Source organism: Pristis pectinata, chromosome 10 (assembly GCF_009764475.1).
Source record: "Pristis pectinata isolate sPriPec2 chromosome 10, sPriPec2.1.pri, whole genome shotgun sequence".
NCBI lineage: Eukaryota > Metazoa > Chordata > Chondrichthyes > Rhinopristiformes > Pristidae > Pristis > Pristis pectinata.
In genome coordinates this window covers 11064328-11089131 of record NC_067414.1, presented here as the reverse complement: position 1 = coordinate 11089131, position 24804 = coordinate 11064328, and the positions used below count along the sequence as shown (strand labels likewise).

Genomic DNA, 24804 nt, shown 5'->3' with positions numbered 1-24804 from the left:
TGCTTTCTTTCTGTCAAATATGTATTGTGCTTCTGTCACCTAAGGTCATGTATCCTCTTGTCAACTGTTCATTTCAAAGCTCTCTGGCCCAGTTCTGTATTGTTTAGTAGGTGTGCTCTGAAGTATTTTGTGAAGTAGCTTCCTGTAACTGTCCTTTTCTCTAAAGGAAATCTCACCCCCATTCCCCTTTCTCCCTGCTTTGATCCATGGGTGTGTTGGATAACAATTAATCAGGGTGCTAACAGCCTCTCAAGTGACCAGCCATTTCACACACACTGTAATATAAACACTCCAACACTAATTCCACACCGTCACAAAGAAAAGTGTGTGTTCATGAGACTGAGATTCTTATTGAGTCTGGTTGGGTCACTTGTTTCATGTTTATCACATTGAATGACAACTCCCTCACCTCCACTTTCTCCAGATCAAAGATGGAGACCTGGGAACATGCATGCAGAACTCAAATTTGATTACTTTCACCATCAATTTTCACCCTGCTCTAACCTTCAACGTTCATCTGAGTCTTGCTTTTTTGGACCTTTTCCATTTCCGTCTCAGGAGAAAGACCAGCCACAAATATCCATTACAAGCCCACAGAATTCCATCTTCCCTCCTAGAAGGCCTCCATTCCATTCTCCTAGTTCCTCTGTATCCATCACATTTGATCCAATGTGCAGAAAGTCTCAGTAGGTGCCTCTGAAATGGCTTCCCTTCTGCCATAGTGGATGGAGCCCTTGATGGCATCTCATCTGTTTCCAGCACTTCTCTCACTGGCTTTCCTGGACAGAGCAAGGACAAGAGTTCTCTGGTCCTCACTTTCCACCACTGTCTTAATTCACAATTTCTGTCAGCTGCAATGAGATTTCACCCCCAAATTTTACCCTTTCAGCATCTTTAATGGACCACTCCCTGATCTGCTCTCCACCCCTTCCCCCCCCCCCCCCAACCTCTTCCTGTCTTACAGCACTCTCCCTACAACCACAGGAGATGTCCTTTCACTTTGTCCCTTTCCACCATCTGGAGACCCATACAATCTTTCCAGGTGAGGCAATAATTCACTTGCTCTTCAAATCTTGAGCACTGAATACAGCATACTATGTGATCTCTCTATTGAAGAAACCAAACACAGACTCGGTGATCACTTTGCATTGCTTCTGGTTGCCTGCCACTTTAATTCTCCATCCCAGCCCCTATCTGTCTCTGGCCTCTTGCACCGTTCAACAAGGCCCAACACGAGCTTGAGGAACAACTCATTTTCCTCTGGGCGCACTGCAGTCTTCCAGACTCTATGTCAAATTCACCAACTTCTCTGATCATTTACTCTATCTACATCAGAACTGGCCATTTTTGCTGTAAATCATCCATCAGTGAGTAATATTTGGCTGTTTTTCCTCTCTCTAAGTACAGCCTAATCTGCTGAGCATGTCCCACAGACCTGCTACCTGCAATTCATTAGGCTTTGTCTGTGTTATCACCCTCTAACTGTTCCCATTTAACCAGATCACCCCTAGATAAGATATCTTTATTAGTCACATGTACATCAAAACACAGTGAAATACATCTTTTGTGTAGAGTGTTTTGGGGCAGCCCGCAAGTGTCACCACGCTTCCAGCACCAACATAGCATGCCCACAACTTCCTAACCCATATGTCTTTCGAATGAGGGAGGAAACCGGAGCACCCGGGGAAAAACAGATAGTGGCCAGAATTGAACCTGGTTCGCTGGCGCTGTAATAGCGCTACACTACCGTGCCTGCCCCTACAATGTATTCCCACGGCAACCTAGTTGCGCCCTACAACAGATACACTCTTTGTAGTATCCATCCCTCCTCCTATCTTCTCTGTAACTTAAAATTATCTTTTTACATCTTTCCCAGTTCTGACAAACTCGGACATGAAACATTGACTCTGTTCCTCCTCCTATGGATGCCGCCTGACTGGCTGAGTGTTTCTGGCATTTTCCGTGTTCCAGGTCCTATTTACCTGCTGAGAAGGATACAAATTATCCCATGGTGCATTTTGGGAGAAGAGTTGACCAGTATTATCCTCCAACCTAACTGCTAATATAAATTATTATTTATTATTTTTTGGGGCTGTAGGCATTAATTACAAAAATTAAATTCTCTTTGGCCCTATGGTTTGTTAGCAATTAACTCTGTGCCCTCTGATTTCGATCTTCCCATCAATGGAATGTGCCTGCTCAGACTCTGTGCTCCTCTCCTGACTCTGAGTCATTCTGACACTCATGTTTTCAGTGACACATATTTGGATTTCCCTTCTGGAACAAGTGCTGTTAATCTGAACACTTAACAACATTGAAAAGGTCTAAACGACAATAAAGTATATCCTACGGTGGAGTTGCCAGATAGTCTGAGATCTCTACACGCCAATCTCCCACCATCTGTTGCTCCCGGGGGAGGGTTGAATATAGATCAGTATGGCACAGGAACAGGCCCTTGGGCCCACATTAATCCCATCTTCCTCCATGTGATCCATATCCCTCCATTCCCTGCCTGTTCATGTGTCTGGCTAAATGCCTCTTAAACATCACTATCATATCTGCTTCTACCTCCTCCCCTGGCAGTACGTTCTAGGCACTTACCACTGTCACAAACCAGCAACAAAAGAAACACACTGAGCATGATTCAGTGTTAAAAACTATTTTATTAATCACTACTTATGATAATACGTAAAATAAAAGTAAAAATGTTAGTATGTTAGAATTCAAAAATGTTAAACCTTGAACCCCAAAACTAAACTCGTCGTGTGTGTGTGTGACAAAGTCCAAAACTCCCAGTTCCGGAATGGTTCTTAAAGTTCAGTTCCGCAAGCCATAAGGTGAAACATGAGCAAGGGCTTCTTCAACAACCACCGTTGTCTGAAGATAAGATGTAGATGTAGAAAAACATAGAGAGAGTACATACGAAATCCAAATGTTCCACGATGGAACCCAAACGACACTTCAGTGTTTACTCGGTAGTGACTTCCTCACCCTGAAAGCATCCGAACCGTGGTCGTCCACACACAAATACCTGTTTCCTTCTACAGGTCAGCAACAAAGTAAACTCCACCGGATTACTTCCAACTTCCATACATGGATTTCAGTGGCAAACACAGTTATTGTTTCTCATCCATCGATAGAGAAAACAAGCAGGCTGGTGTCTCTCTCCCTTCTCTCTCTCTCTCCTTCTTCTTCTTCTAACCTCTTCAACAACGTCATTACGTCCTTTATCTTCTATTGACGTAAGCACGCCCCACACACACATACACACACACTCTCTATCTTAAAGGGACTTTCACTGAGTCCGTAACACCTCCCACCTAAAAAAAAATTTTCCCAAGAAAATTTTAACCGTGCATACAGTTAGTAATTTTAATAATTATCATGCTACACAACTACAGACTATCAGATTAGTACAGATACATGTTTCCCATTTAACATCGGGAAAGACAATCAGCAATCACATTATCTTTGCCTTTAATGTGAGTTATCATGAGATCAAACTCTTGCAAAATTAAACTCCAGTTTAACAGCCTTCTGTTCTTGTTTTTGACTCGGCTCAGAAACACCAATGGGTTATGATCTGTATATACAGTCAATGGTTTCTGAGCGGTGCAAACATATACACTGAAATGTTGCAAGGCTAAAACAAGTGACAGTAATTCTTTCTCTATAGTGGAATAATTCTTTTGATGCTCATTAAATTTCTTTGAAAAGTAAGCTACAGGATGGTCAATATCATCAAGGTCACCCTTCTGCAACAACACAACTCCTGCAGCTTCATCACTGGCATCTACTGCTAATGAAAATGGCTTTTCAAAGTCAGGTGTTTTGAGCACAGGATGGTAGCATAAAATGGCTTTCAGCTTCTCAAATGCTTCTTGACAAGAATCTGTCCAAACAAACTTTACTCCCTTCTTCAGAAGATTAGTTAGGGGAAGAGCAATATCAGCAAAATTTTTACAAAATTTTCGATAATATCCAACCATTCCCAAAAATCTTCTAACAGTCCTCGTACCTGTGGGAATAGGGAACTCAGATATTGCTTGAACTTTTGCCTGAACAGGAGCTTGCTTGCCTTGAGCTACAACATAACCAAGATACGTCACAGTGGCATGGCCAAATTCACTTTTAGCCAAGTTAACTGTAAGGTTAGCCTTGGAAAGTCTTTCAAACAACCTTTCTAACGCAGAGATGTGATCTTCCCAAGTATCACTCCCAGTCACTAAGTCGTCAATGTAGGCATCTGTATGTTTTAACCCATGAATCACTGAATTAATCATTCTTTGAAATGTTGCCGGAGCATTTTTCATTCCAAATGGCAAAACATTGTATTCATACAGTCCAGAAGGGGTTACAAAGGCTGAAATCTCCCTTCCTCTATCTGTTAATGGAACACACCAGTACCCTTTTAATAGGTCAATCTTTGTAAGAAATTTTGCCTTTCCCACTCTATCTATGCAATCATCCACCCTAGGAATAGGGTAAGCATCTGACTTTATTACAGCATTCACTTTCCTGTAATCTGTGCAAAATCTAACAGTTCCATCAGGTTTAGGTACAATAACACAGGGCGAACTCCAATTTGAAGTTGAATGTCTAATAATATCATTTTCCAACATGTATTTGATTTCCTGATCAACAAGTTTACTTTTTCCACATTCATTCGATATGGGTGTTGTTTGATTGGTTTTGCATCCCCAACATCAACATCATGGGTAATTATCGATGTTCTGTTTGGAACATCTGGGAACAGATTTTTAAATTTTAAAATTAATTCTCTCATCTGTTGTTTTTGTGAAACTTGTAAATGGTCCAACTTCGTTTCAAGGTTCTCCAGGATATTTTGGTTTTTTAGTTTCGATGGAACAATATTTGGTCTAAACTGGCCTTCCTCAACATCAACATCAAGCATTCTAGAAACACCCTTTACATCATCCACCAAGGCCACAACTGAATCCCTCTCATAATAAGGTTTTAGCATGTTTACATGACAGAGTTGTGTTTTCTTGCGTCTATCTGGTGTTTTGATTATATATGTTAAATCAGTCACTCGAGATTCAATAACATATGGTCCAGAAAAACGAGATTGCAAGGGATTATTTTAGCTAGGGAAAAATACCAACACCTTTTGCCCCACTGCAAATGTCCTAGGCCGAGCACGTCTATCAAAATATGTCTTCATTCTTATCTGGCTGGTTTTCAAATTCTCTCTCGCTAGCTGGCAGACTCTCTCCAACCGAGTTTTAAATTTTTGGACATAGTCCAACAGACTCAAGTGCACTTCCTCATTAACCCATTGCTCTCTCAACAACTCCAAAGGTCCCCTCACCCTATGTCCAAATACAAGCTCAAACGGACTAAATCCTATTGACTCCTGGATTGATTCTCTAATGGCAAACAAAAGTAAATGGATACCTTCGTCCCAATCCTTGGTGTTTTCAAAGCAATAAGTCTTCAGCATATTTTTGAGAGTAGAATGAAATCTCTCCAGAGCTCCTTGAGATTCTGGGTGATATGCAGATGATACAATCTGCTTTGCTCCCAGCTCAGAGACTATTTGTTGAAAAATTTTTGACATAAAATTACTACCTTGATCAGATTGGATTTCTTTTGGCAAACCAAACAAGGTAAAAAATTTTACAAGAGCCTTTGACACCATCTTGGCCTTAATATTTCTAAGGGGTATTGCCTCTGGAAATCTAGAAGTGGCACACATGATGGTTAACAAATACTGATTTCCAGTCTTAGACTTTGGTAATGGGCCAACACAGTCCACAATCACCTTCGAAAAGGGCTCCCCAAAAGCAGGAATTGGCTTCAAAGGAGCCACAGGGGGTTTTTGATTTGGTTTACCTACCATCTGACATGTGTGGCAGGTTCGACAAAACATCACCACATCTTTTCTCAAACCAGGCCAATAGAATTGTTTCAAGATCTTCCCTACAGTTTTATTCACACCAAAATGACCACCCAAAGGCATACTATGGGCCAGGTTTAAAATCTCATCCCTATAAACTTTTGGAACAACAACCTGATGAATAACTTCTCATTCCTCAGTAACAGGAACATGAGGAGGTCTCCATTTCCTCATTAACACTCCATTTTTGACATAGTATCCAGTTGGCACTTTTTCAATCTCCTCACATGAGAGAGCTTTTTCTTTCAATTCTGTCAACTCAGGGTCCTTTGTCTGTTCCACCATAAAATCCTTCCTCGACAAAGACAAATCTTTAAATTCAGGCTCACTATGAGGATGTTGATCCTCCAGTGAAGACAGAAAAGTCTCAGATAAGGCATCATAATTTTCTTCCTGTTTAGGACTGTCACAAGGAACCACATCAGACTGCATCGGACTGTCTGTCTTGGCTAATTCTCTAGCTCTAGCTCGAGTCACCGCACATGATGGGTAAACATCTGGATCATTCTCAGACTCATCAATCCTTGGTTTGGTCGTTAACCGTACCACAGGATCACTTTCTCCATCTGCAAGGTCATTTCCCAATAACAAAGAAACTCCTTCCACTGGCAAACTAGGTCTTATCCCTATCTCGACTGGTCCTTCTACGAACTTTGACTTTAAAATCACCCTGTGTAAAGGGACAGACATGGTGTCATCTGTAACGCCTCGCACTAGATTTGCCTCACCAGTGTCACTTTCTTCACCAAAATTTAAAACACTGTCCAGCAAGAGAGATTGACAAGCCCCAGTATCTCTAAGAATTTTCACTGGCACCTGGGGTGACCCATCATTCAGTGAAACAAAACCCTCTGATACATAAGAACGGAATTCCTTTCTCACCTCCTCCAACTTTTCCGCTTTTCCCTCTTGCAAGGACTGATCTTTAACAGCATCTCCTAAACCTTTTTGATTTTTAATTGCCTGAAAGCAAGCATTGGGCACAGCTTCCTTCCTTTTCTTCAAAAGGGCACAATTAGATATCACATGGCCAGGTTTCCTACAGTAATAACAAGTACGCTCAACAGGTTTCTCCAGCCCTGGCTTCTTTTCATCCTTCCCTTTTTGATTACCTCCCAATTTAATCTCCGGTTTACCTGGATTGTCTTTGTAACTCTTTTGAAAGGTTTTAGGTTGTCCCCATTTGGATTTATGGGTTAAAGCATAATCATCTGCCAACCTAGCAGTTTCTTGTAAAGTTTCCACTGCCTTTTCATTTAAATATGTTGTTAATTCAGCTGGAACACATCTTTTAAAGTCTTCCACTAATATCAATTCTTTCAATTTATCAAAATCCCCATCTACATTTTTAGCCAGGCACCATCGCTCAAAACATATTCTCTTTCCATTGGCAAATTCCATATAAGTCTGATCTGCAGATTTCCTCAAGTCTCTAAATTTTTGTTTATAAGCTTCAGGTACCAATTCATAGGCCTTCAAAATAGCTTGTTTTACCTTGGTATAATCAGCTGCATCCTCAGCAGACAAAGCAGAATAAGCTTTTTGAGCTTTACCTTTAATCGCACTCTGTACCATAAGAGCCCATCCTTTCCTTGGCCAGTTTGAACTCACAGCAACCTTTTCAAAATGTTGGAAATACTGATCAACTTGATCTTCTTCAAAAGGAGAGACTAATCGAACCTCCCTGCTGGCTGAAAAACCATCATCAGAATCAGATTCCAAACTCTTTCGCTTCATTTGTAACTCATGCTGCCTCTGTTTTTCCTTCTCCTCTGCCTCAAACTTTAACCGAATTAGTTCCCGTTCCCATTCAGCCTCTAACTTCATCTGAGTTATCTTTTGTTCGGCCTCTAATTTCTTTTGCTCTCGTTCAGCTTCTAATTTATTTTGCTCTCGTTCAGCCTCTATCTTTAACTGGGTTTGCTCTCATTCAGCCTCTATCTTTGCCAGCTGCACCTGTGCCTCAGAAATTGCTATTTCACTGCCAGGAAACTGTTTTAACACTTTCTTATCAAACACCTTCTTTTCCACATAATGGCCAGCTATCAATCTCTGAATATCTGCCTTTCTCATAGACTGCTTTACTTCTGTAAGGTTTAACCTTGTAGCAATCTTTATCAAATCATCCTTTTTCGCCACCTCCAATCCCTTTTGGGTTGGTGACTCCAAAATGCCTTAATATCCATTGCTGCTGGTTTCCACACACACAAGCCAATTAAAAAGAATTTATCAGACCTCCCTCAAAAATCTTTGGATTGAATCCCGAACAAATCTCGTCAATCTGGGGAACGATCCCAGATGACACTCGTTAATGTTTGGATTGGATCCCGGACGAATCTCGTTAACCTTGGGAACTATCCCGGACGAATCTCATTAACCTTGGGAACTATCCCGGACGAGCCCCCAATTTTGTCACAAACCAGCAACAAAAGAAACACACTGAGCATGATTCAGTGTTAAAAACTATTTTATTAATCACTACTTATGATAATACGTAAAATAAAAGTAAAAATGTTAGTATGTTAGAATTCAAAAATGTTAAACCTTGAACGTTAACCCCAAAACTAAACTCGTCGTGTGTGTGTGTGACAAAGTCCAAAACTCCCAGTTCCGGAATGGTTCTTAAAGTTCAGTTCCGCAAGCCATAAGGTGAAACATGAGCAAGGGCTTCTTCAACAACCACCGTTGTCTGAAGATAAGATGTAGATGTAGAAAAACAGAGAGAGTACATACGAAATCCAAATGTTCCACGATGGAACCCAAACGACACTTCAGTGTTTACTCGGTAGTGACTTCCTCACCCCGAAAGCATCCGAACCGTGGTCGTCCACACACAAATACCTGTTTCCTTCTACAGGTCAGCAACAAAGTGAACTCCACCGGATTACTTCCAACTTCCATACATGGATTTCAGTGGCAAACACAGTTATTGTTTCTCATCCATCGATAGAGAAAACAAGCAGGCTGGTGTCTCTCTCCCTTCTCTCTCTCTCTCCTTCTTCTTCTTCTAACCTCTTCAACAACGTCATTACGTCCTTTATCTTCTATTGACGTAAGCACGCCCCACACACTCTCTATCTTAAAGGGACTTTCACTGAGTCCGTAACACCACTCACTCTGTGTATAATTAAAACAAAACTTGCCTCACACATTTTTAAATTTTCCCCCTCTCATCTTACAGCTATGCCCACTTGTATTTCACATTTTCACCCTGGGAAAATGGCTCTAACCATCGACCCGATCTATGCCTTTCATAATTTTATTTACTTCTGTCCAGTCTCCCCTCAGCTTCTGACATTCCAGAGGAAATGATCCAAGTTTGTCAAAGCTCTCCTTATAGTTGATATTCTCTGGTCCAGACAACATCCTGGTGAAACTCTTCTGCACCCTCTTCAAAGCCTCCACATCCTTCCTGATTCTGTAATGCAGTGACCAGAACCCCACACAATTCTCCAAATGTGGCCTAACCAAAGCTTTCTACGGCTTTATACGTGACTTCCTGTGTTGATGAAGGCAAGCGCCCCGATTGATGAAGGCAAGCACGCCGTACGCCACCTTTACCACCCTATCCACTTGTGTTGCTGCTTTCAGGGAACTTGGACTTGCACCCCAAGCTCCCTCTGTACATCAATGTTCCTGAGGGCCCTGCCATTTACTGTATACGTTCCTCTTTCATTTGACCTCCCAAATTGCAACACCTCGCCCTTGTCCAGATTAAGTTCCAGCTGTTCTATATCGTGCTGTATCCTTTGACAACCTTCCTCGCTATCCACAGCTCCACGAATTTTTGTGTTTTCTGCAAAGTTACTAATCAGGCCACCTACATTTCCATCCACATTTTCAATTCACAAAGGAGTTTCTACTGTTATCTATTGCAGGCTGCCTTTTAGTCTCCCGTTACAGTGTAGAGGGAGGCGATTTGATCCAACAGCCCCACACCCCGCCCTGCCTCTCACACTTTTTCCCTGTAACCTATTCTCTCTCAAGTGCTTATCAACTCCTTGATTCTCCACTAGGGGTGATTTACAGTAGCCAGTTAACCCACCAGCCAGCACATCTTTGGGATGTGGGAGGAAACTGGACCACATAAAGGAAAATTCACGCAGGGCAAACTGCATACAGACGGCACCCTCAATCGGAAGGCAACATCCATCATCAAAGGTCCTCACCATCGAGACCACACCATCTTCTCGCAGCTACCATCGGGCAGGAGGTACAGAAGCCTGAATTCCCACACCACCAGGTTCAGGAACTGCTACTTCCCTTCAACCATTTGGTTCTTGAACCAACCGGCACAACCCTACTCACTCCTTAGTTTCGCAACACTTTGACCACTTTGCACTACAAAGAACTTTGTTTCTTTTTGTCCTAATTGTGTTCTTTCTTGTAAAAATTGTGTATAATTTATGTTTTTCCTGTGAATGTATTGGATGCTGTGTGCCTGTGATGCTGCTGCAGGTAAGTTTTTCACTGCACCTGTGCAGCTGACAATAAACTCAACCTTGACTTCAACCCCAGATCAGGATTGAACCTGCGTCACCAGGGCTATGGGGCAACACCTCTACCAGCTGCAACACTGCCACCCCGTTCCATGCAGTCCAGTCAGCACAGCCCTGGAAACCTCCTCACCCAACTGCACAAAATTGCACTCACGTGGCAGTATCACTTGGAGCCATTCTCCACTGTAGTATTACCTCACCTGTTGAGTGTGTGTGCAAGGTCACTTAATAACAAAAAGAACAACACATAACGCTTCAGGATTCTGGGAGCCAGTGGAGTTTGTGTCATCTGCACAAGGACACGTGTGCACAGGTGCAATGAACCACTTGCAGCAGCATCACAGGCACATAGCATCAGATAAGCAGCATTCACAGGAAAGACAAATTAAACAAAAAATAATACCCAATTTTTACAAGAAAAAAAACAACTAGAATGAAAAAAAAGTCCATTTTAGTGCACAGTGGTCATCGTGTTGCTATATCGAGACAGTGATCAGGGTTTTGCCAGTTGATTCGAGAACCAAATGGTTGAAGGGAAGTAGCTGTTCCCGAACCTGGTGCTGTGGGACTTAAGGCTCCTGTACCTCGTACCTCCTGCCTCCTGCAAGAAGATGGCACGGCCCGGCTGGTGGGGATCTTTGATGATGGATGTTGCCTTCTTGAGGCAGCGCCTCCTGTAGATACTACCAATGGTGGGGAGGGATGCGCCTGTGATGTATTGGGCTGAGTCCACTACACTCTGCAGCTTCTAACGGTCCTGCACATTCAAATTGACGACCCAGACCATGGTACAACCAGGATTTCAACTGCCTGGCCAGCTGAGTTCCTCCAGCATCATCGTGTTTTTCATCTAGATTCCAGCATCTGCAGTCTTTTGTTTCTCTTTCAATTGATATATTTGGGTTCAGTAGGTGTATCATAGGCCTGAAAAAAGGCAGATAAATAAATCAGTCCTGAACTGAATGGATCCCTTAGGGTCAAATGGTTTCCCCCTCCTGTTCCTACATAGCCGTAAAGTATATAAAAGCTGGTCACTAATAAATCAAGTAGATACTTGAGCAGAAATCTGATTCATCAGAATGGGGAAATCACTACCACATAGAATATACAAGGGCAAATAAAAACTGTGCATCTACGGGGAAAAAATATACACATGCAGGGTGAACAGGATCGAAGGGTGTGCTGAGAGAAAGAGGTGTGGCTCAGGTAGAGCATAAATATGTGGGTGGGTGAAAGGGGTGTGAGTGCTGTAGACTGGATATAATTCCATGCATGAATCTTGGGGCTTCTGTCACTGTCCCAAGACCCCTCCTTGTCTCTAATTCTCTTTCTGTTCTTTGCCTGCTCCACTAATGCCTCACTCTTCAGCATTTCTTATCCTTTCCTTTTGTCCTCTTTCCACAATATCCACATCCCATCTTCCTTATCCCAATATCCTTATCCCATCATCCCAATATCCACATCCCATCTTCCTTGTAGCACTCACCAATTTTCATCGATGCACCAGAGAAAGCATCCTAACTGGATGCATCACGGCTTGGTGCGGCAACTGCTCTGCCCAGGACCGCAAGAAACTGCGGAGAGTTGTAGTCACAGCCCAGCGTGTCACAGGAACCAGCCTCCCCTCCATGGACTCTGTCTATACCTCTCGCTGCCTTGGTGAAGCATCCAGCATAATCAAAGACCCCATCCACCCGGGACATTCTCTCTTCTCCCCTCTCCCATCAGGCAGAAGATACAGGAGGCTGAGGGCACGTACCACCAGGCTCAAGGACAGCTTCTATCCCACTGTGATAAGACTATTGAACGGTTCCCTTATACATTGAGATGGACTCTTGACCTCACAATCTACCTTATTATCACCTTGCACCTTATTGTCTACCTGCAATGCACTTCCCTGTAGCTGTGACACTTTACTCTGTGCTCTGTTTTTTTTAAACTGTACTACCTCAATGGACTAACTCAATGTATCTGCACTGCGTAATGAATTGATCTGTACGAACAGTATGCAAGACAAGTTTTTCACTGTACCTCGGTACAAGTGACAATAATAAACCAGTACCAATACGGGCAGCTGTTCAGGAAGGAAGCAGCAGGTAAATCTTGCCATTCACAACCTGCCAGGCATGGTCCTCCTAGGATCCTTGTCCGGGAATTGTATTCCCTTGAAGAATTCCCAAGGAGATGTGGGTTTACGTATGTGTGTGCATTGATTTGCAGAAGATCATATTTTTGCTCAATACTGAGAAAGTATGGTTTACGACAAAACAAAAGGAAAATATGTTGGCAGTATTTCAATAATATACTGATAGCTTGCAATTTTTGTGTACTAAATTACTATTGAATCATGTTTCCCCCATGACGGGCCTGAGTATTGCCTGTTACTGTCATCTGCTGGATGGATTGAGCATTACAAGTTGGGCAGAAACAGGACTGGGGGAACAGCAAGAATAGGCCATTCAGCCCTTCTAGCCTGTTACACTAATAAATTAGTTTATGGCTGATTTCAGCTCTATTTATCTGGCTTGGTTCTGCAACTCTTACCCAATATACATTAAAGTAGCAGAAAACCAGACAGCTGAGGTTACTGTCAGGGTAAAGGGGAAGGGATTTCAGGCACTAAATGCTATGTAGTAGCAAATGGAACTAGGATTCAGTTAAAACGGAACGAGTGGGGGTGCAGGAAGCAGGAGGAAGGTGGAATTTGAAGAAATTGATAACAGGAACTGTAGTGCAGAAAATGTGGGAATATCCAGCAGGTGTTGAGGAAAAGTTAACACAGCAGGTGCACGTCCCTTAATAAAACATGCATATTGGTATTGGTTTATTATTGTCATATGTGCGGAGATATAGTGAAAAGCTTTTGTTTGCGTGCCATTCCGACAGACCATTCCATACATAATGATGTCAAAACAGTAAAAGGAAAATAGGGAAAGCAGAATATAGTGTTGTAGCTACAGAGAAAGTGCAGTGCAGGCAGATGGACTTGCTCACAATGACCTGAATTCACATCAAAGGCACCTGAGTCCTGACAGATTTCTCTCTCTCTATTCTAAGAGATATTCTGATCATTTTAAACACCGCGATTGGGTCACCCATTTTATTGCTTCTTAAAAACACTCAATTCAACCAGCAAGAGGTGCAATAGAAAGAAAAGCACAGGATGGGATGTGGAGTTGCTTTTAGGCTTGTCTATTATTCTTGGTTGGCCTTTGCAGCAATAATGCAAAATGTATTACATTTTATAATACATATTGATGATGAACAGACTCAGTAAGGTGGATATAGAGAAGCTATTTCCTCTGGTGCAGTTGTCCAGAGCAATGGGGCATAACATTGAAGAGCCAGTCTGCTGGAGGGTGATGCAAAGAAACACTTCTCCACACATTAAGGGAATTGCTGACATTGATGGTTTTACTTGCAGATTAATTGATAGTGTGGGTGACGTCACACCCAGTCCAGCTGGAGGACTGTGGGTGACGTCACTGCGGACCCGGAGCTCGCCCTCCACTCCTCCAGCCGCCGGGGGGCGCCGTCACTGGGGTGACGTATCCGTGACGTCGGTTGCTACACAGAACGTCTCCGTCCGGGAAACCGCGGCGCTTTGGCGGGAGTTCCGCCGCGTCCCCTGGCGACCGGAGATCAAACAACGGGCTCGGGCAGGAGGCGATGGTGGGTTGGGTTCGGTGGGCGGGCGGCTTCTCACCGCCCCGAGGCTCAACGAGCCTGAGAGTCAGTGCTGGACTGAGGGAGCTGGGTCGGACGGCGAGGCCCAGGTCTGGGCGATGGGCGGGGGCCCGGGTCTGGAGGGGGTCGAGGGTGGGCCCAGTGCCGGGGTGGGGAGGGTCTGTGGATGGGAGAGGTCCCGGGTCTGGGGGGTGGGCCCATTGCCGAGGTGAGGGTGCCGGAGGGGTGGGGTGGGGTGGAGAGGGTCCATGGATGGGAGGGGTCCCGGGTCTGGGGGGGGGGGGTGGGAGAGGGGGAAGGTGGGCCCAGTGCCGGGGTGAGGGTGCTGGAGGGGTGGGGTGGGTCTATGGATGGGAGGGGTCGCGGATCTGGGGGGGGGGTGGGAGAGGGGGAAGGTGGGCCCAGTGCCGGGGTGAGGGTGCTGGAGGGGTGGGGTGGGGAGGGTCTATGGATGGGAGGGGTCGCGGATCTGGGGGGGGGGCGGTGGGAGAGGGGGAAGGTGGGCCCAGTGCCGGGGTGAGGGTGCCGGAGGCCCAGGTGCAGGTCCAGGCCGGTGGGGGTGTCGGGAGCGGGGGCGAGGCCCAGGTAGGTGAGGAGAGAAGGTCACGTGGGGAATGGGCTTGGATTTACGGGGGGGGGGGGGGGGCGTTAACCGGTGAGAGCAGCCGAGCGTGGGGCGGCTGTAGGTCCCCGAACGTGTGTGTTTTACCTGTGATCTGATGGCAGCGTTTACCGTGTCGCTAGGGCGACAAAGTGTTTCCTCTGGCGAGGAGCTTAGAACAAAGAGCGAACACTTCAGTATTAGATCTGGGCCGCTCCCGGGTGCGGATCTCAAACTCTCTCTCCCAATCCCCGCAAGTCCTAGAGACGTACAGCACACAGGCCATTCGGCCCACCATGTCCGTGCCCTGGCCAAGGAGGGCCAGTGTCCCATTAGTTTTCTTTACCTTTAGGGATCTATAAACTTGTGCTCCAAAGTTCCTCTCTTTTTCAGTATCCCTGCGACTCTCCCATTCACGGTGGATGTCCTACATTGAGCTCCCAAAATACATCACCTCACACTTGGTGGGATTAAATTTCACCTGCCATTGCTCCACCCAGCTGACCAGCTGATCAAAATCATTCAGAACCTAGACTATCCTCACAACTATCAACAATACCACCAGTTTTTTTTTTGTTTTCTGCAAATTTGCCAATTGTATGTCATAGATTCATGTCCAAATCATCAGTGTCAATAAGAAATGGTAAGAGTCCCAGCATTAATGGCTGTGGTACATCACTGGTCACAAGCAACCAATCACAGATGCAACCCTTCACCATCATCCTCTGTTTCCTGTTACTGAGTTAAGTCTGGATCCAATTTGCCTTGGATCCCATGGGCTCTTAATAATTTGGACCAACCTTCCATATGAGCCTTGTCAAAGGCCTTGCTGAAGTCCATGCCAACTAAAACAACTGCACTGCCTCATCATTATATTTTGTTATTTCTTCTGAAAGATCAATCAAATTAGTTAGGATCTCCCATTGACAAACCGTGCTGACTATCCCTGATCAAACCCTGTATTTTCAGGTGGAGATTAATCCTGTCCCTCAGACAGTTTTTTTTGCCCCAATAAGTTCCCTACCATTGACATTACTTGGGGGTCAGTTGGGCATCTGGAAATGAGATTGAAAGATGTTTAGATAGAGCTTTTGATGGTTACCTGAGTAGATGAAGATAGATGCAGATCAGCTGAGATCTAATTAAATGGCAGAACAGATTGAGGTGTTGAATTCTGTTCCTTGTTTTCCTCTCAGTGTTGTGGCATTTATCCTGTGGAACTCCTATCTCAGTCTCTATTTGGCCTTGAATCATCCTAGACTTCAGCTGTTGGATGTGTGATCTACATTATACAGGAGTGTTTAGCTATAGCAATCTTTCATTTGGCAGTGCACATCACGCTAAAGAGTTGAAATATTCAAAATATTTGCCCAAATCCAAGCAAATATTGATTCTCTCTGAGGTCTTAACCCTTGTCATTATTTAAATCTTTTTACAAAGTTAGTCTTGGCAAGTTTCTGATCTTTTCTTGTACAGCTTTTCCTTCTTTCCTGTTAAGCTCTATGATGAGAATCCTTACTGTTTTACTTTTATGTTTTTCCTCAGTCCTTAAAATATTAATCTGGTTATAATGGTGGCATTTCCTTTACTTAAATATTTATATTCACAATATAATATTTAAAAATGTTGCAGCTAAAGTCATTGCTAATTAAGAAATTGCTTTTCAGTTTGGCACTGAGATCCAGAGATTCACTCCTAATATAATGGAAGTTTGTTCATTTTGGAATTTCTTTGGTGAACCAATGGCACTGATCAGTGAGGAAAGTCACTTTCCATTCCTCGAGCATGCTGCAGAGTTCCATTTATGTTTGGCTAATTGCAACTCGGTAACTAGGAGATTCAGTCTCCAAAACTGCTAATGAATTGCACTTGTACCTAAGAGCAATCAAATCTTTCAGCAGTAACTGCTGAAGTGGAGGAAATGTAGCACTTGTAAATGAACATACTGAAATCAATCAAATCCCTCTGAATAAATTTTGGTAGACATCTTGTACACCATTCTTCTCCTCTTGGCCTTTTGGCTACATAACAGATTGCAAAAGAAAGTTGTATGTAATACACAAAACATCCAAAAAATATTTTAATTTGCACAGAAGGGTATGGAAATTCTACTTGTGAGCTTGCGTTGTTCTCTCCATGGGATTTAACCTCTCTCAAGGGTCTGAGTCTTGTGTCTGTACCTATCTTGCCAGCAGCCAAACTACTGCATCTTGTTCAACGAACAATCCGCTGGAGGAACTCAGTGGGTTGAAATGCATCTGTGGCGAGTGCAGGGGAGGAATTATTGATGTTTCGGGTCGAAACCCTGCATCAGGACAATTCCTCCCCCCCCCACAGATGCTGCTCGACCTGCTGAGTTCCTCCAGCAGATTGTTGCTCCAGATTCCAGCATCTGCAGTCTCCCGTGTCCCCATTACACCTTGTTATCTGCTCACATTGACCTCGCTGATTTGTTGGGCCTGCCTCAAATATACAGTATTGTATTGTGATCTCTCCCCTTGACCTATTTTCAATATCTTATCTCATGTAACCTCAGGATAGAAGTAGCAGCTTCAGTCTTAAATGATATTTTCCAATGCAGTCAACCTTCTGTTGGTATAACTGGAGTTACCATAATTCCATCACTGGCCCTGACTCGTTTTTGTACACAATGTTATCTGTTACTTCCCTTTAATAATGCTTTAAAGGGATGTTGTCGTACATGCTTTTAAAATTGAGGACTAGGAAGCATTAAAACTATTAGTTAATATTCCATTTAAATTGCTAATGAGATGATGAGCTACCTGTGAGTGGTTGACTCTGGTGCAAGGGAATTGCAGAGGAGTTTGTTGCCCATCGTAAAATCACATACAGAAGGGTTCCTGGGACTTCTGTAGCTTCAGTAAGACTGCATTGAAGTCTGCCAGTGAACTGTAGTGTGTTGTATTGTTTGCAAGTTTAATTGCTTCAAAGAAATGCAGATTCAATTCATTGTAGCAGTTAGCCTGTGGGATATGGATTTGTAAACTTTATTTGTAAGGTTAGCTCCTAAATTTGTTGTGCATTGTTGTTAAGGTGTTAGATCATTTATTATTCGTATTGGTTTATTATTGTCACTTATACTGAGGTACAGTGAAAAACTTGTCTTGCATACCAATTGGACAGATCAATTCATTGCACAGTGCAGTTACATTGAGTTAGTACAGAGTGCATTGAGGTAGTACAAGTAAAAACAATAACAGTACAGAGTAAAGTGTCACAGCTACAGAGAAAGTGCAGTGCAATAAGGTGCGAGCTCACAACAAGGTAGATCGTGAGGTCATAGTCTATCTCATCGTATAAGGGAACCGTTCAATAGTCTTATCACAGTGGGATAGAAGCTGTCCTTGAACCTGGTGGTATGTGCCTTCAGGCTCCTGTATCTTCTACCTGATGACAGAGGAGAGAAGAGAGAATGACCTGGGTGGGTGGGGTCTTTGATTATGCTGGCTGCTTCACCAAGGCAACGAGAGGTAAAGACAGAGTCCAAGGAGGGGAGGCTGGTGTCCGTGATGCACTGGGCTGTGTCCACAACCATCTGCAGTTTCTTGCTGTCCTGGGCAGAGCAGTTGCCGTACCAAGCCGTGATACATCCAGATAGGATGCTTTCTGTGGTGCATCAATAAAAGTTGGTGAGAGTCAAAGGGGACAAACTGAATTTCTTTAGCCTCCTGAGGAAGTAGAGGCACTGGTGAGCTTTCTTGGCCATGGCATCTACATGATTTGACCAGGACAGACTATTGGTGATGTTCACTCCCAGGAACTTGAAGCTCTCAACCCTCTCAACCTCAGCACCATTGATGTAGACAGGTGCATGTACACCACCCCCTCTCCTGAAGTCAATGACCAGCTCTTTTGTTGTACACCTTAATTCTGTTATGCTGTTAAGATCTTGGTTCTTCCTAAACACAGCCCCTGGTTTCCTTTATCCCTCTGTATTCCTCGCTGATTTACTACCTTTCTGGACGCTGTACATTTGCAGCTAATGTGGATGGAATCTCTTCATAATGTGTTTGAATTTATTGTACATAATGAAAAACCTGCTCTGTCTGACTGTCCTATCCTCTATAAACGTGACATCATCCAGAATTCTGTGCACTACGTCCAGCTCATTCCACGTTCCATTCACCCATCACCTCTATGCTTGTATTGGCTCCCGACTAAGTAATCCTTCACCGTGTTTTGAAACCCCTCCAGGGCTTCACCCCCTTCCTTCTCTGTTATCTCCTCCAAACTTGTAACTTTCCATTATGTTTATGGTTATCCTGTTTTGGCCTTTCTCTTATTGCCCCTGGGGTGGCTCTGCCTACAGCCACAAAGGTCCTAAGGTCTAGTAATTCCTCCCTAAAGCAATCTGTACTCTACTTCTCCTTCTCTCTTTAAAATGTTCCTTAAAGCCCACTGATGTGTCACCAAACCTGGATGTGCAGTTTGTTGTCAAATTTTGATTGGTAATGCTGCTGTGAAGTGCTTTGAATGGTCAGTGGGCTGTTTAAATGCAAGTTAACCTGATTTTTGTTCTTGTTCCTCTTTCTGTCCCACAGTTGCAGTAGCTATTTTCATTATAAATGTACACCTTCACACTTGTAAAGGAAGTTACTGGTGTAATGGCACCACCTGTAACCATACAAACTGGCCTGAATGACATTATATTGTTTTCCCCACAAATTGCTCAGTGTTTCTGAAAAAAATAGAGGAATCAGTTTTGTTTCTGGTAACTGTAACTTATAATATCCAGAATAAAATTTTAAACATGTTTCCAAGTATGTATTCCAGAATTCATAATTCAATTGTCTTTACTACAGTAGAATCTTAGGTGGAGAAGGGCTCTGTTTGGCTCAGTGTGCTTGCTTGCTTTTGGTAGAGCTATTTGAATAAGTCATCTTCCCCTGAACTTTCTCCACAGCCCTGCAATCTGTTTTTCTTTCCTTTTTGAGTATTCTTTCAGTTCCCTTATGCACATCATTCTCTCTACTCCCCCCTCCTGTTGGGCAGAATATACAAAAGCTTGAGAACGTGTACCACCAGATTCAAGGACAGCTTCTATCCCACTGTTATCAGACTCTTGAATGGATCTCTTGTACGATAAAGTTGAACTCTTGATTTCTCATCTTGCACCTTATTGTCTGCCTGCACTGCACTTTCACTGTAACTGTAACACTGTATTCTGCATTCTGTTTTTCTGTTCTGCATTTTTGTACTACCTTGATGTATTTTTGTATGAAATGATCTGTTTGGATGCCACACAAAAGCTTTTCACTGACTCTCAGTACGTGACAATAATAAACTAATTACCAATTACTGTCAAATCTACAATGACTAGATAGAGAATTTGAAAAATGATTTGCACATATTCCTTCTGTTTCTTTCAGTAATGCCTTAAATCAGTGCCATCTGTTTACTAACCATCCCACCAATGGGAACAGTTATTCCTCATTTATTCTTTCTGAATCCCTCATAAATTGAGCACCTGCCTTTAGTCTGTCCTTGACCTTCGACCTTTAAATGCCAGTTTACTTTTCTTTTACTCAAAGGCCTCAGACTTTCTAAAGTCTGCGTCTACAGCGGATGCAATCTCACTGGCTCTCCACTCTGCTTTGGAGCACCTGGACAACAGCAAAACATGTGTCAGGGTGCTGTTTATCGATTACAGCTCGGCATTCAGCACCATCATCCCCTCAGTACTAATTAACAAGCTTCAAAACCTGCGCCTCTGTACCTCCCTCTACAACTGGATCCTCAACTTACTTATCGGGAGACCATGGTCAGTGCAGATCGGTAACGTCTCCTCCTCGCTGACAATTAACATAGGTGCACCTCAAGGATGTGTGTTTAGCCCGTTGCTCTACTCTCTCTACACTCTGTGTGGCCAGGCACAGCTCAAACGCCATCTATTGCTGATGACACCACTGTTGTTGGTAAAACCTCAGATAGCGACGAGGAGGCGTACAGGAGTGAGATAGATTGGCTGGTTGAGTGGTGTCGCAACAACAACCTCACACTCAATGTCAGCAAGGCCAAGGAATTGATTGTGGACTTCAGGGGAAGTCAGGAGAACACAAACCAGTATTCATTGAGGGGTCAGCGGTGGAAAGGGTGAGGAACTTCAAGTTTCTGGGCGTCAACATCTTGGAAAATGTATTCTGAGCCCAACATATTGATACAATCACAAAGAAGGCATGCCAGCAGCTCTACTTTGTTAGGAGTTTGAGGAGATATGGTAGGTCACCAAAGACTCCTGCAAGTTTCCATAGATGTACGATGGAGAGCATTCTGACTGGTTACTTCACAGCCTGGTATGGAGGCTTCAGTGCACTGGATCACAAAAGGCTGCAGAGGATTATAGACTCAGCCAGCTCCATCACGGGGCATAACCCTCCCCACCATCGAGGATATCTTCAAGAGGCGGTGCCTCAAGAAGCCAGCATCCATCACTAAGGATCCTCACCATCCGGGACATGCCCTCTTCACGTTACTACCATCAGGGAGGAGATACAGGAGCCTGAAGACCCACACTCAATGTTTCAGGAACAGCTTCTTCCCCTCCGCCATCAGATTTCTGAACGGCCCATGAACACTACCCCGTTATCCTCTTTTTTGCACTATTTATTTATTTTGTAATTTATAGTAATTTTTGCTTTTGTACTGTACTGCTGCTGCAAAACAACAAATTTTACATCATATTTATGACAATAAATCTGATTCTGATTGGGTTTTTTTGATTCATAGAAAACTTACAACACTGAATTGCATTTGGCCCATCTTGTCCACACTGGCTGATTAAAGAGCGACCCAACCCAATCCCACCTTCCAGTTCGTAATCGGTAGCCCTGTAGCTCACAGTTCATGTCCAGACACTCTGTAAATGTGATGAGGGTTCCTGCCTCCACCACCCTGTCCGAACTGTCAGCTGAATGAGGATCGGGAGCCTGTGCACGTGCTCTGTGTTTAATATCCCAGAATCAGTACCAATTGGTCAGCTGCCTTGAGGGAATAATATTCTCTGGCTTCTGGGAACTTCTGTTTGGTTACTTTACAATGTAATATGAGGGAAAGCAAAATGTGTTTTAAAGGATTTATTCAACTGTACCTTCCATTGTTTTACTTTGAGGGTCTTTGTGAGTTTGGGCACCTATCTGATGGGAACTTACTGAGCTCAGGCCAATTTTCCTTATTTTAACTTTAGTTCAATGCACAGTATAAAAAGATTTTGAATCCAACTAATTACCTGGCATATTTTCCTTTAAAAATCATTATTGTAATTGCTTCCACCTGTGAGGAAGAGAGTCTAATTACCTGCAACTAAACGTTTACAAGAAAATAATTAAACATAATTAAACTTCCTGTGTTTGAGATGTCTGTAACAGTATTCTTATCAGAAATGTGGGTACATGCCAGGTGTTTCTTGAAGGGGGGGTTATGAAAGCCAAAAGATATTCTTAAAAAGCCTCTATTGCCTCTAAGAAACTACTGTCCAGATTTCTTAATAAATTATTTCAGTAGTGATGTGGTACCCTCGTAACAGTAGATCCTCCGTCCTACTGTGAGCAATGTAAGAAATCTGTTGATAACAGTTGAATTCTCCCATTTAGTTAGGTGCAGACTTTGAGTATAAAGGGATATTCAAGTTTAATTTGTGCTTTGTAATAGGGATTTACTTTTTTTTAACTATTCAGAATACTGGACTGGACTGTTTGGATAGTTTTTGAAGAAGCATCACTGGTCTTGTCTGCATGCTGTGTGATTCTAGGTGCCTTGTGTTACAAAAGAGGTGTAGAAGTTGGAAGGAAGTAGGGTGGGTAGCATAGTGACCTGGTAATTCTCACAGCACGATCCATGGGGTGTGTGTATAAAAGATCTGATTTGTTTCACGTAATTCTCCCTAGATTTGGATGAACGGTGAGGGGCTGACATTTATCGAGGATGACGCAAAGTGACAGTGTGCCCTGTGATGCTGTGGGTAGAAGAATCGCCTGTCGGGATGAATATGGCACTGTGCGCTTTGTGGGAAAAGTGACATCAGCACCAGGTATATTTTCTGAATACTTTCCACGATGGTTGAAATGAAGAATAATTTGTATTTCTCCAGTCTCTTTTTCCCCAAAGTGCTTTAAAACCAAAGGACAAAGTGCAGTAGTGATGTAGTGTCGGAAACAGGACAGCCAATCTGAGCAAAGCAAGCTCCCAAAAGTAGCATTTAGATAATGAACAGCTTTGGTTTTGATGAAGTTAGGTTAGGGATAGATTTTGGCCAGGACACTGGGGAGGATTTGAATTGGTACTGTGGGATCTTTTGCATTGTCTCTACAGCGGGGTCCTGAGCCATGATCTCCTTAGTCAGGGGTACTGTGCTCATCGTGCCCACAGCCAGCGATAACTCTCAGATTAGAAGATCATTGTCTTTATTTTATTCACTCCATATTTTCCACCAAAAAATAAAGTAATGCAAGTTCATGGCAATGCCATGCAATCTTATGGCCCTATGTTGACCCTTGGGGAACAGCAGCTGTTTTAACTCTCTCAGCTATAGCTCTCTAAGTAACGCCTTTAAGAAGATAAGAAATAGGAGCTTGTACCTGCAATTTCCCCATATCCCTTGATTCCCTTAATATTTGGATTGCTATCAATCTCTGTTTTGAATGAACTCAATGACTGATATCTGGGACAGAGAATTCCAAAAGTTCACCAAGCTCTGACTTCTCCCCATTCCTCCCTTATTCTCAAACTGTGTCCATGTTCCTAGACTTCTCAACCATGCATCCACGCTGTCAAACCCTGTGAGAATTTTGTAGGTTTCAATGAGATCTCCTGTCATTCTTCTAAACACCGGAGAATACAGTCCCAGTGTACTCTCCTCGTACAGCAAACCCACCATTCCTGCAACCAGTGAAACTTTGCTGCACTCCCTCTGTGATAAGTATATTCTTTCTTGGGTAAGACCAGAACTGTGCAAAGTACTCCAGATGCAGTCTCACCAAGGTCCTTTGTAATTGGTATTAGTAATGGTTTATTATTGTCACTTGTACTGAGGTACAGTGAAAAACTTGTCTTGCATACCGATTGTACAGGTCAATTCATTACACAGTGCAGATACATTGAGTTAGTACAGAGTGCATGGAGGTAGTACAGTTTAAAAAAACAATAACAGAGTACAGAGTAAAGTGTCACAGCTGCAGGGAAGTGCATTGCAGGTAGACAGGTATAGAGAGAGTCCATGGAGGGGAGACTGGTTTCTGTGATGTGCTGGGCTGTGTCCACAACTCTCTGCAGTTTCTTACGGTCCTGGGCAGAGCAGTTGCCACACCAAGCCATGATGCATCCAGTTAGAATGCTTTCTGTGGTGCATCGATAAAAGTTGGTGAGTGTCAAAGGGGACGTGCCACATTTCTTTAGCCTCTTGTGGAAGTGGAGGTGCTGGTGAGCTTTCTATATTGCAATGACTTCCTTACTCCTGTATTCAAATCCACTTATTATAAAGGCTAACGTACCAATTACCTGCTCAATTGCTTGTTGCACTTGTACGTTGGTTGTCAGTGACTTGTATCCAAGCACAGCCAGTTCCCTTTGAACATCAACATCACCCATTCCCTCACCATTTAAAAATTACTCGACTGTTTTGTGCATCAAAGTTGGAGACCTCACATTTTTCCATATTGTGTTCCATCTGCCCTGTTCTTAGCGCTTAACTCATCCTGTCCACGTCCCATTGAAGCTTCTTTACATCATCCTCCTTCCTCACCATGCCACCTAATTTGGTACCATCAGCAAACTTGGAAATATGAAATTTAGTCCCCTCCGCCAAATCGTTGATACAGATGTTGATTAGCTGAGGCTCAGGTACCAATCTCTGCATTATTCCACCAGTCACAGCCTGAGGATGATCCACGTATGCTGACTCTTTGCTTTCAGCCAAAAAAAAACATTTCTCAATCCATGTTAGTTTACTGCTCCCATCTCCATGTTTTCTAACCTTGCTGGCCAACCTTCTGGGTGGGACCTTGGCAAACGCCTTCACGGATAACAAGTTTTCTCCCCCCTTTATCTACTCCACGTTGCACTCCCAAAGAACTCCAGTAGAT

At 43.4% G+C, this 24804-nt stretch overlaps 1 protein-coding gene across 1 annotated transcript in view; it reads left to right on the top strand.

Moving 5' to 3' along the window:
• Nucleotides 1-13959: 13959 nt before the first annotated feature.
• The window catches only part of tbce (tubulin folding cofactor E), a 50692-nt gene continuing 39847 nt past the window's right edge, over nt 13960-24804 (top strand). The window contains exons 1-2 of the mRNA XM_052024065.1: nt 13960-14091; nt 22612-22754. Of these exons, the coding sequence (XP_051880025.1) occupies nt 22649-22754 (106 nt within the window). The 5' untranslated portion in view covers nt 13960-14091; nt 22612-22648. The remainder of the gene's footprint in view (nt 14092-22611; nt 22755-24804) is intronic.